Raw genomic sequence first — 13,465 nt, forward strand, 5'->3', positions numbered from 1 at the left:
CGCGGAGAAGGAACTCCCGTATACCAGTGCCTCGTCGAGACTGAAAATCAGGCAGTGTTTTCGTCGGCTTTGCGCGTCTTAAATGACATTGCCCCTGAAGCTTGTGCATCAGTTAAAACCTTGCTGAGCGATACCAGCCATGTATTTGTCAATTCGTGGAGGGAAGTAGGTAATCCGCACATCGTTTGGAACGTGTGTCATTGGCATCTCGAAAAAAGCTGGACGAAGAACATCAAGACGCCTGAGATGTTACAAGATATCAAAAAGTTGAGACTCCTTATAAAGGAGCAAGATTTCTCTTTGGAGTTGACAAGCATTCATGAAAAATAGGTATGATCAAGTTGAAATTTAATTTGAAAGTGAAAAGGAATGTCAGGGAATAGGACCCTCTAAATTAAGGTTGTTGTAAATCGGAATTGGCAAAATATTTCCCGACACTTTTTCATTGTTCAGACGTTTCCGCATGGCAATCCGACACAGAAAGCACTACTTAAATCTCACCTCTTGAAGTACATTTCGTTTAAACATTGATTCTCTTTGTTTCAGGGAAATTTCAATGATAGTACCAAAAAAAATAGGACGTATTTCGAAACGAATTATGGGATCGACGGACGTCAAGCTCCAATTCGAGCATGGGCTCGTTTTCAACATTAGGGGCTCCTCCCCATAATCTCCACATTGAACGCTACCATCGCACCATTAAGACCATACTGTAGCCAAACTTTTCCATTGTCAGATTTTGTTTCGGGCTCCAAGACATTGCAAGGTTTTTTGAACGCAAGCACTTGCTGGTGAAAGACAATATTCGAAGCATTGGAAACTCGAAGAGTCAAACAGACTACAATAAATGCCATCCAGAGTCATTGAATGATTATGTGGTGGAGAAGTCCGAGCAATCGTTCAAGGTGACTAAGAGACTAGATGGAGGAGAAATAAAGACATACGTCTTGGAGAAAAATCGATTCCCTTGCAACTCTGCCCGGTGTCTGGTGCGATGTGATAAATGCCCAGGGAAGGCATTGTGTGCTCACATATTCACTTGCGAATGCAAAAAGTATGCTTACTGGTAAGTCCAGTCTTTATTGCGACTCTTTTTTTTCAATAAGAAATGAAAATATAAATCTATCGTGCTTTTTCGACCAAAACTTTTGAAGTATCAAAAATCAGCATTGATTTCTAGTCGACAAGGAGCACCGTCATTGGAAATGATTGCATGCTTCACTTTGAAGATTCCAACGGTCATATGCACCGCTAAAAGTTCAAGCTAACCTTGTTACTCTCGGCTTAAATTTAAATTTGCTGATTAACCAATTTAAAAAAATCTTTATTGGGAGAATGTCTCATTGGATCCGTTGTTATAATATTCTTGTTAGCATGAATTATGTCTTGTCCCATTCTGGGTTCAAGGCGATGATCCATTAGAAAGGGAGGGAGGGTTGACCTGGGATCTAACCCATGAACCCGAGCTTAGCTGGGTTGACCAACTGCGCCACAACCATCTCCCCTTTGGAATTCCTCATCTCCCTTAAGCTAAGTTGATTAAAGCACTGCTAACAAAGATAGAATTCAAAGAAACATTCATAGTATTACCAATCTGGCGCTGAAATAACTTTGATTTCCCTTGCAGTAATATGTGCAAACATTCGCATATCTTGGCCATGTCCGAAAACACATGGATTTCATCGACTGGTCAACACGACAATTTAGACGATAAAACCTACTCGCATGTTTGCCAGCCCACAACAGCGGATGCTCATGGGGCTCTTGATGCCCTCTCTGAAGATGATGCTAAGGTACTGCGAGTCCTCATATTCAGCTAAGATATTTGCACCGATACTTTGATGAGAGGACTTTTTTAATTTGTAATCTATTTATTTAGGGTGTTTAAAGACAAAAGGCTTGGCTTCAACAAATTCAAAAAGCCAACAAATCCAGGATCATGTAATCCGTAAAAAGTCGGCCTTTTTCATGGACACAAAGCCAATCTAATATCTAACAAAAGGATTTCGTTTTTAAATGTTATGAGGAGCAAGGTCGGAGAGGACAAACCAAATGAGGACGTTTCCCATCAGAGGGAGTTGTACAAACCCGCATGCTTTGTCTCTCTCTTCTAAAAACAGGACTGAATCTTAAACCGAGAAAAGATTGTGCTTTTTTACATAAGTTATAACTTTCTGTGATCTAGGATTTTGCAAAGAAAAATGGGCGCAGAGGTCTCGAACTATTCCCACTCTTAAGACCTTTCTTTGTTTGACAGATTGTCTATCCTCTGTGAACGCCAAATTTGTAATTTTCATACAGATTTCCAATTTCAGCGATGCCATGTGTCAAAACTGATGCCCAACCCTGTGCCCAACCCTCCGTCCAATCCTTCGCCCGATCCTCCACCAGCATTTGAACCTTATGTGAAGAAATTTGAGATCATCGCCAAATTTATGAGCTCCACGCAAATTAGCAATGAGGCTAAGACAACTTTGATCCAGAAACTTAGAACCCTTCCACTTGATATGATTGAGGTCAAGAACAACCCCGATATGTTTCCCAAAATCGTTCGAAAACGAAATCATGATCCTCAGAGCCGCAGTTTTTTCCGTCACCAAAAAAAACGAAGCCTGAAGGAGAAACCTAACTTTTGGTACCGTCCTTGAAATTTCCCCGAATTCCGTCGTTCTTTATATGTAGTTTAGATTTTCGCGTAAAATTTTGTCAATGAAAATTTGGAAGCACTGGATGTGCTCAAATCATGGTAGTTCTTGCCGCGATTGTGGCGCAGCCTGACTAGCTCACACAGCTGAAATCCGATCCGGTACTTTACACGTCTCTATAGGTCAATTGGTTTTTTTCAGCTCAGACATAGCTCAGCCATGGATCCTGCCCAGACATGGGTCGGGTCAACTTGATCATGAGCCAGCTCTGACATGGGCTAGCTCGGATTTGGCCCAGCTCAGACTCAAAATATCCACCCCATCAACCCAGCCATGACCCAGCCCGACTCGAAACCTGTTTTTTTGGGCCCAGCCCAGCTCATGAGCTGGAAACTGTCAATCCAGCTCAGCTCAAAATGAGCCACCTTCCTCTCACCTCAGCCATGGAGTGGAATGGAAAGCTCGGTTGAAGATCGAACGTATTCTAGCGAGGTTTGGTAGAGCTATGTGTTACCTCCTGATCCCATGCATTCCCGCTGAGAGAGTGCTTACTGGATTCCATCTTCATGTTCAAGCACTCGATTAGGAGGTAACGCAAAACTGAAACGTCTTCTAGCGAGGTTTCAGAGAGCTTTCCACTCCACTACTGCTGTGGCTCAGCCATGGACTCCATGACTCAGCCCAGCCCGAAAATTCTTGGGTCATTACATGTCTAGTTTCCATAGACGTTATTGCAATGCGTGCGATAGCTCTGTTGGCTTGCCATCGTGGAAAAGACTAGTTAAATCGTCCCCTTACAACCGGACGAATGGAGGTTCATGTGGGTGAAAAGAACACGCGCCAAAGATCGTCCAGAGCCAACCCTCCCCAAGCAACCAAAAAGTCAATTATTACCAGAATTGTTAAAATTTCGGAAAGACTGCCTGTGCATATCAGGGAGAAAGAAAGCAGACTAAAGTGAAGAGTATAATCAAGACCTGGCAATTATCTACTCAGTAATAACAAATATGAATCCAAAGAAGCAACAAAGACATTGTGAAACATATCTTTTTTTGACGTGCAATGTAATAATCCGTAAGGTCAATCAATAGGAACCATACAAATTTAAAACTGTGTAACTCGTGTTCCTGCGACCAGAAATGAATAAGTCATTCATTCATTCAATATAGGCTTCATGTCCGAAATGGGCTTAAACTGGGAACGTTTGTCATTGTCCTGTGAGCAGATATTGGGTGGTGATGTGGATGAAGGGGAAGTCAATGTCTCCCTGGCCATAAGCAGTTTACAGACATCAGCACATGTGGCAGCACATGTGCTGACACCACCACATGTTCTGATACCGCCATTGAATGCGTGACGGTCAAATCCATGATCTTAGTGTGCGGAGGGTAACTGGGATCAGAGGCATGCAGCGTCACTTTAACAGGGCGTCCTGGAACTTGACGCCATTGGACCTGCCAGTCTTGATCAAGAGATTTTTGACGGCCTTCACCCCCTACTCAGCAAGCCCGTTGCTCACGGGATGGTAGGGAGAGGAGGTCTCATGGGAGATGCCAGTGGCCGCGCGCAATGCCTTGAATGGTCACGGAATTGCGGCCCATTGTCCGACTTCACTTTGGCAGGCGTGCCAAAGAGGGAGAACCACCCAGAGACGGACGCCTAGACAGCCTTGGTGGAGGTAGAGCTTAACGCTTAGTGAAAGGGAAGCCTGAATATCTGTCCACCATGACCACAAAGGTGGTGCTCTTGTGGTCAAACAGATCAACAGCAACAGCTTCCATTGGGAAGGAGGCGGATTCTGGGAGCAACGGCTCTGCCTCCTGTTGGGGAAGAGCCGCCACACAGTCTGGGCAGAACGCCACCTTATTCCGGATGTCACTCCTCAGAGTTGGCCAGAAATAAAGTTGTGTGGTAAGCTCACAAGTCTTGTTTACACCCCAATGATATGTGTGGAGGAGCTCAATAATTGTTGGGCAGGCGGGGCAAGGCACCAGAAGCCGTTCACTGATGAGAATGAGGTCACCCTCCACCTGTAGTTTACTGTAGACGCCCGCGTAGATGGAGAGGTTGGTGGGCAAGTTGTCTCCGGCCCTGTGGGCACGCACCAGGGACCGGTACTCCTCATCAATATTGGAGGCAATGACCTAGAGGGCGGGGTTGTCCAATGAAATGGCGGCGCACAAAGCAAGCTCCACGTCCATGGAAGTCGAGGGGCAAAGACAAGATACCTGCTCAAGTGCCTCTTGCCAGGCGTGGCAAGATCCAAGACTGGCAAGGAAAGGGCCGACCAAGTTTCAATTGCAGAGCTCCTAAACCTAGCCAAACTCTCATCTCTGAAGCAAATTGCCAGGTCTGTAGTTATGGAGTGCTGGAAAGCCAACAGAAGCATGGACAGTGGTAATGGCGACCATAATAGTGTTGAGCAACTCATCTTTCCCCCAACACCTGATAGTCCTATGAGGTCAAGTTGCTTGAAGACGGCTGACATAGTGTCTGTTCCACATTGGAGGCCTAAAACTTTTCCTGCCTATTCTGCCAACTTTTGGAATTCTTCAACAGCCCTTTGGGATGCCCAGACAAAACGTGCCGCGATCTCTTCAGCCAGAGCTCTTTCCAAATCTGCACCAATTTAGTCTAACCTATCATTACCTCATTTACCCTCCATGTTCAAACGTTGCAATTAGTACGAAAGTTTACATAAGTGTTAATCCCCTGGACAAATTCAATAAATCCGATTACACACAGCTCCAGCACCACACCATCCACAGAGTAATGACAATTTGTCAAAGACTGCACAAATCACACAACTTATGACTTATTTGGGTTGAATAACATGTTGTTGGCAATGGCACTCCTGGATTACATTAATATCTTGCTGCAGCTTTTCCGAATCCTCAATGCTCGTTATACGTAGTCCAGAAAACATTGGTATCGTCCGCGTATTTCAGAAGGTTACCTGTCTTTGGCAAGGTTATGTTGCTAACGTAAATATTGAACAAAATAGGCCCAAGAACACTGTCCTGTGGCACTTCACAACCTACCTCGGTCCACACAGAGTAAATCCCGTTCAAGGTTATTCACCAATGCCAACCCAACAACCATTCTTTAATCCATGAGCCAACTAAAGAGCCCAAGACCATTACTGTTCTGAGGAAAATGTGGTCTACGCAACCAAAGGCTTTTCAAAAGTCAAGGTAAATAGTGTCCACATCATAACCCTGGTCTAAGGTCAAAGTTATGTAGTCATGGTGTCCTAATAGATTTGTCTGGCAAGATTTGTCCGGGCTAAAGCCGTGCTGAGTGTCATTAAGCAACACATTACGTGGATGGTGAGAGGGCAGCCATTCCATTGCTTTAATAGCCGTTCCATGACCTTGCCCACGCTAGAAGTGAGCGAAATTGGTCTGTATAGTCTTCTAGCGTCGCCGTCTTTGAAGAATGGATACACATTTGCATTTGTCCAATCCTTTAGGATCATGGATTTAGAAAGTAAATCACTTATAGGGACTACGAGGGTCTCTACAATTGCCATCCCCAAGCCTTTCAATCATGCCATTGATATCTATCAGTGCCAGAAGAACTGGAAGCCTTCTGCCGCCTGATGATTCGAAAAACGTCAACTGACCAAAAGTCAGAAGGAACCCCCCATAAGCCTAGTGCTTCTCCTGTAGAAGGCGTAAACTGTTGCTCATGGTAATTCGTAGTGTTTGATAGAGTTGACGGTTCCAAATAGAAAGCTTTCAAAACAAATTTACCATATCATCATTAGTCGACACAACTGTCCCTGTGTCTTCCGATAAGACCCATCTAACCGGCAGCATTCTTGGCCCTTCTAACATACCCAGGTAGAAATAGCCTAGGTTTTGAGAGCTCGCCAGTTTTGTTCTTGCATCTCACGCCTCCCTCACCAGCCCCTTCAACTTTTTCTTTTCATTTTGGTACTCCTGTCGATCGTCCTTAAAACCGGAGGTTTTCACATTGGTCCTATTAGTCTATTTCTGTTTTATAAATTACGGGCCAAAAAGGGGTTAAGTCTCATCCCAGATAATCTCCTGAGAAAAGTTGTTAAGATATGCTTTAAGTCTAGTGAAATGAATCCAGCGGCATCCGACGACTTTGCAAAATGGGTCTTACGGCAAATTGTATGGTTTTTAGTAATATATTTCATTCTTACATGATCACAAGAATCCCGGTAGCATTAGATGAAACTTCTTTTGAACTCTAGCTTTTAACTGTTTTGGGCGACTTTATTCTTTAGAATGAATTATTTTAAAAAAAATACTTTACAAGTACATGTGCTTGTGGCTATGTAATAATGATAAATATTAAAAAATCTGACAATTTGCCATAAGGCACATTTTGCAAAAAGCTCGCTGGAAAATGGGTCTTTGAAGTCGCATAACTCAGCAGCTGTTCAACAAATTTTCACCTAATTTTGTTTGAAAGAGCACATTGATATGTTCTTAAGAATCATTAAACACTTAACGTTAAGACTGTTTTAGAGCTCATTATATAGCTTTTCGCCCGTTTACTAACCCAAACTTTATATGTCTCAGCGAATATGAGTCGCCAGTCGCGACGAATCCTATTCGGACATTTAGTAAAGCTCTGGTACCAGCAAACAAACTTGCCGGCCAATGCCAGTGATGCAAATTTGGCGTTCAAACTGGTTTTAACGAAGCTGACCTTTCCTCATATAGCAATATGAAAGAAGAGGCAACTTCTCAAAAACGTGTTCGAAACCCCAAACTTGCATCACTGACACTTGTACCAGCAAACAAACGAACCTGCCAATGCTTGCCTAAACGTCCCCATAAGGGCCCTTATTTGCAACGTCAGACAGCCCAGAGAAAGCTGGAAGAAGCACGGTGGATTGCTAAATGAACTACTGATGACATGTGATAAACGTTATTCTCCACCAATTAGTTGGCGGTGCTCATTTTTTAAATTTGTGGCTAAATGTTAAAAGGATTAGATAGAGACTTTAAGGGCTTTTAATATCGTGTTAGGCTAGGTTGGGTTAGGTTAGGTCAGGTTACTTTCGGTTTTATTAGGTCAGGGTAAGATTAAAAAAGTAGCACCGCCAACTAATCGGTGGAGAATAACGTTTACCGGTGACAAGCCATGTAAGCGTTATCTTTTCCGGACATTGTGTGATCCGGGTCACTAATTGTACCAAAGATTTTGATAAAATGAGCCAAAAACAACACAAACGCATTTTTTTATTTTTTATTTTTGCGGACTTCCTTATCGCGACCGGGATTGTAATCCCAGCAGTTGAAGACGAGAAGATTATTCATTTTACTTGACTTTTATTTATAATTATTACTTGATCGACCAATGAATTAGAATTGGCTGATATGGCTAATCCTTGAATATAAGGTTGATCAGGAATTTTAGTCAAAAACTTGTCCAAGTCTGACTTCAATCCTGCTACTGGATCAATGCCTACATAAGCCCTACGAAAATTTGAGGGCAGCAAATTGAACAATGAAGGTGCCCAAGAAAGAAGAGAGTTGGACTTCATTGTTTTAACTAGCCTGGATTCTCGAGGGCTTGAAGGTGCTTTCAAAACGCACATTAAGCCTCTACGGTCACTACAATTGACCCTAAATCCTGGGATGGGACAAAGCTCATGAATGCTTTTGAAAACGTGCAATATCAGATACCTTTCGTACCTTCTCTGAGTGCTGTACAATCCCAACCTTTCTAATCTCTCCCACTACGAGAGCTCTCCCCTTCCTGTGATGTTCCTAGTAAAACATCTTTGGACCTGCTCAAGCTTTTGCAAACCTGCTGAACTAATTGTGACTCAAATGGTAGAGGCATATTCAAGATGCGGCTGAACAATCGACTTGTACAGAATTAGCATCGTGATACTATCTCTGGACTGAAACGTGCGATATATCCAACCACATGTTTGAAAAGCTATACCAACTTCAAACTGGATATGTTCCTCATTGAACTTTCCATTATTTTGGAGGACTGCACCTAAATCCTTCATGGATGAGACCTACTAGATGCCCTTACCTTCAGTAGAGTGTCTAATGGCGTAAACCCAAAGGTCATTGAGCGGAATTTGATTCCATTCAGTGCCATGTTACTCGCAGCGACCCAGGAGTAGATTTGGTCTAGGACCTCTACCAGACAACCAGAGTTCTGACCATTCCTACCAAATACCAATTTTGTATCATCAGCATAAGAAGAGATACTGACATTACTACTGCCAAGCTTCTAAAGCGGAGCAATGAAGATGATGAAAAGGAGAGGACCCAAAATGGAGCCCTGAGGGACGCCCGACTTGACATCATGTATGTCACTAAGGGATCCCTCAACCTTAACTAATTATTTCCTACCATAAATGAAACTTCTTAGCCAATTGAGAACCTTGCCTTGGATCCCAATCTCATGGAGCCTGTTAACTAAAAAGCCATGATCTACATTGTCAAAGGCCTTGGCAAAGTTGAGATAAACTACATCGACTGATTCATGGTTCTCCAGTCCCTCAATAACCTGCTCTATATGTTCAAACAGTTGGGTAACCGTACTAAAATGTGCTCGGAACCCATGCTGGCTAGGAGGAAGGACTTCATTGGATATCAAGAAATTCAATAAAATTGAACTTCATGATCTTCTCAAACACCTTCGTAATATTCGAAGTGAGAGAAATCGGCCTATAGTTACTGGGGAGTGACTTATTTCCTCCCCCTTTGAAAATTGAAACAATATCAGCTACCTTCAGAGAAGAGGGGAACTTGCCCTGGTCCAAGATGCAACGCATTGAGTACAAGAAAACAAAGCAAGAACCTGTGAGCATCTCATCAGAAACTGAGATGTCACCCCATCAGGGCCAGGGGAGCTCGAGAGTCTCAAGTCCCTGATGGCCTCTAAGGTATCCTGATCTGTGACTACAAGATCATCTAAATGCTCAACTTGACGAGCCTTGCCAGTCCCAACAAACTCATCAATAGAGCAATGGACTGTTGCTCCTAAACTCAGTGGAGTTGAAAACACACTAGAGAACTGATCTCGAAGTATGTTGGCCATGGTCTCTATATTGTCTATGGCTTCCGAATCGACCTCAAAAGACCCTACAGAGTGTTTCATTTTTCTCTTAGAGTTTGCATAAGAGAAAAACGCCTTTGGATTCGACCTCACCTCTTGAACAACTCTACTTGTCTTCTTCAACTGATCTGTCTCAATGGAGGCCTTAATTCTACCTTGGATTAAATCCAACTTTCTTTGAAGACTAGTCACAACTACCGGATTCAAAGTGCTCTGGAGCCTTTTTGCTAATTTGCAACTCCTTTTAAACAATTGCTTCCCATACTTCGGAATTTTAGACTCTGCCCCGCATTGGGCATCACATTCAGAGATTGCTAGAGTGGAACAGACGTCCTCAAAAACTAAAATCGTTTTGTCTAAGGCTACATCTATGGACGATTCCTTTTTCAGCATTGAAATGAGATCAAGCTCCCCTAACCTTTCTATAATCAACGGCTAATGTTGATCTTTGTACTTGAACTTAGCCAAACCGAACTTTTAGGCCGGTCTTACTCTACAGCACGCCGGTTTTTGAGTAATGGTTGACCCTAACTCGAGAACATGATGATCTGACATATTACTAGGCGTCACATGGACATGCTGGATCAGATCAGGGTCATTAGAAAAAAACAAGTCAAGAACGCTATTCGTCTGGTGGCTACACCAACATGCTGAGAGAGATTGCGCAAGATCGCAAAATCCTCCAGCCTTTCGAACGACTGAGACGTCGATTTTGAAATGGGAATATACCCATCTGGACTAGCCTCCCACTCTTCAACGCTAGCCGGAAAATTGAAGTCCCCTACAAAGACAACCTTTGAGCAAACTGACTGGTCCAACTCATTTCCTATAAATTTGAGAGCTGACTAGAACGAGCTTAATCGAAATAAATTGAAACCAGCCATTGCTACCTCTTCATCTAAGAACCCTGGTCGAAGCCAAGTTTCTGTCATGGAAATGAATGAGACCTGCCTATCTGAAGCTAGTTCCTTAAGAACCTTGATTTTTGTGCTGTCTTTTTTGGAAATAAGACAATGCACATTCAAATAAAGTCCTTTTATGGGCAGATAACCCTTCGATGGACTAGAGCTATCAAATCTTTGACTAAGCTTTCTAACCTTAAAAAATCCTGCTTTTGGACAAAACTCATCTTAAGTGGAGGATAAGAGAACCTATGGGCAGAGGGTAAAAGGGGAGGAGAAGAGGGAGAAGGAACTCTGGGGGCCACCTGAGCATACGATTTAAGAGATGCGTGGGGCTCATGGCGACCAGAGGGGGGCTTAGGGCTACAAAGTTTGGGCAGAAGAGAGGTTGAAGGGATTGAGGGTGAGATTGTAGTAGAGGGAGGGGAACAAGGGGAGGGAAATAGCAAAGGAGAGGGGAAAGGGGTGGGGTAAGTCTGTTGAGAGACTTGACAATGAGGTTGAGACAACTGCTGCCTCTTCCTCCTAGTGTCCCTGAGATGGGCCCTTGTGCATTTGAAATTGAGGCATACCTTGTGCCCCAAAGATCTCAGGCACATAAACGGGTGGAAAAAGCAACTCCCCTGTTTGGAACAGCCCTTCTCATTGAATTTGAGAAGGCCAAGCTTTCTAAGTTTGGGACACCATTCTGAGTGAGCCAGTTTACACCCTTTGCCTGCCTTTTTGCATCTCTATCGTTTATGGACATCGCAAATCTCAAGAGCAGTGTCTACTATGCTCTCACTCTTTCTGACCTCTGTGACCTCTTTGACTACATGGGGCATTTCTGTCAAATCAAAAGTGTCAGTGCCTGTGTCTCTTTTGCCTACCCTTGACTGGTTCATCCCACAGTCAAGTAGTGGCTGGGTGTGACCAACCCAAGCTATTAGAGCTTCCATAATGAAAGGCTTATTGATAGAGGACGGAGTTTTCCCATCCATTATCATCTCAAGACTATTCCTAGCCCCTTCAGAAAGTCCCTTCAGAAAGTCCCTTCAACAAAGCTTCCATGGTTATTGAAAGCAAGGCTATTTGAGGGATCCCAATTGAAAATAGTGGAAACCTGCTAGGTGGAAACCAAGGAGGAACGTACTCCCTGGGGACAGACAGAAAGNGTCCCTTCAACAAAGCTTCCATGGTTATTGAAAGCAAGGCTATTTGAGGGATCCCAATTGAAAATAGTGGAAACCTGAACCAAAAATATGGAGAAACATTGTGGAAGCCTCCTTCAGTTTCAAGAGAAAAGCCGTTAGAAATGAGCGAGAGGAAAATAAAAGGTGAAAAAAGTAACAGAAGAAAAAGACAGAACCAAGAGAGCCAAAGGGGGAAACCAGCGCGTGTGAATGAGAACCAGCTGTAGAGCAGGTAAACAGCACACGTGCTAGGTGGAAACCAAGGAGGAACGTACTCCCTGGGGACAGACAAGAAGAGAATAGGTGATTTCGCTAGCTTGGGGCTACCAACAAAGGAGAAGAAATAAGAGTCGGTCGACTACGACAAGGAGAACTCTATACGAGGAGATGTCTCTGGTGTCGATTCTTGTTTTGAAATTACCAAGTGGACCCGACTTCTAGCGGCGTCACCCTCTTTCACAACAAATCGGATTGCGCGCTTCTATGAAGGAGACAAAAAGGATTCGAAAATCCAGACTCAGCTCAAATCGGTTCAATTCGGAGTGGCCAAGATGGTTAACAAGTGCTGTGCCACTGGGTGCAAAAGCGGCTACGATTCCACCAAACACAAGGACACAGGGGGGATTTCTTACCACAAGTTTCCCAAGGATCCTCCTCTCCGACAGAGATGGATACGATGCGTTCCACGGGACAATTAGGTAAGGAGTACTCAAGTTGGCCCCTTGTAATCGACTCAAATTAAAGTTAATCAAAGCTGGGTCATTTTTTTAATAGGAACCAACTCAAAATTCAGCACTCTGCAGCAAACACTTCGTCGACACTGATTATCAGACGAAGTACTTGGACTCGAATACCACTCGCGCCAAAATAAAAAAAGACAACAATATCCGACTCAAAATTCTTCGAAAAGAGACATTCCCTCTCAGGTACTATTGTTAATATCACATTATATCAAATTTGTGCAATGCATTTAATGGAAGGTATGTTTCTTTTAACGTATCATTGATTTTAGTTTCCACAATTGGCGTCCTACTATAGCCGTCTTCCAAGTGCTCCACGTTCAGAGGCTACTCAGAGTTCAAGTCGGAGGCAAAAAGAGATCGAAAAGGTCGAACTTGCTGCCGCCACATTTCTTCAACAGGACGAAATCAAAACACTCTCCGAACTCAAGTCAAAACTGGAGTGGTCTTCTCTCCCAAGCGGAACCTGTAACATCCCGCAGTCCGATGGTGGACTGATGTTGGTTCTCATTAAGAAGAATGAACTTTCAATGCCCAAAATACTTCACAGCCTTTTTATAAATGAAGAGTTGGAATTCGAGATGTGGTAAGTAAGGGAAAACAGTTTCTTTATTTAATTAGATTCAAAGTTCATGTCCAATATTTTAAAGGCATTGCGATATTCAGGTGTCCACTGCAAAAGTTCATCATATCACCAAGAACAAGATCAGCCGAGTATCGCAGGTCCCTAATATTCTTGCTTTTTTGAATAATATGGAAAAGAGGAAATCACCCCACGAGGTAACGAAATTCGTTCTGTCGTTGCTCGAAGATCTTTTGCCAGATGCGGACAAGATGCAACAGCGGAAAGTGTCCTTTATAAGCGAGCAACTAGGCTTACTGTTTGTTGAGCCTAAAGGTTGACGGTATTCTTCATTCTTCACCGCCTGTGCTGTCACGTG

General features: G+C 43.4%; 1 protein-coding gene across 1 annotated transcript; it reads left to right on the forward strand.

Annotated features, from left to right (window-relative positions):
* LOC131885533 (uncharacterized) lies at positions 1-3,124 on the forward strand. Its single transcript, XM_059233597.1, has 5 exons — positions 1-330; positions 547-1,066; positions 1,628-1,793; positions 2,316-2,635; positions 2,847-3,124. Exons 3-5 carry the CDS (start codon positions 1,632-1,634, stop codon positions 2,980-2,982), a joined length of 618 nt encoding a protein of 205 aa, XP_059089580.1. The 5' UTR covers positions 1-330; positions 547-1,066; positions 1,628-1,631; the 3' UTR covers positions 2,983-3,124.
* Positions 3,125-13,465: the final 10,341 nt, after the last annotated feature.

Source organism: Tigriopus californicus, chromosome 8 (assembly GCF_007210705.1).
Source record: "Tigriopus californicus strain San Diego chromosome 8, Tcal_SD_v2.1, whole genome shotgun sequence".
NCBI classification, from domain to species: Eukaryota; Metazoa; Arthropoda; class Copepoda; order Harpacticoida; family Harpacticidae; genus Tigriopus; species Tigriopus californicus.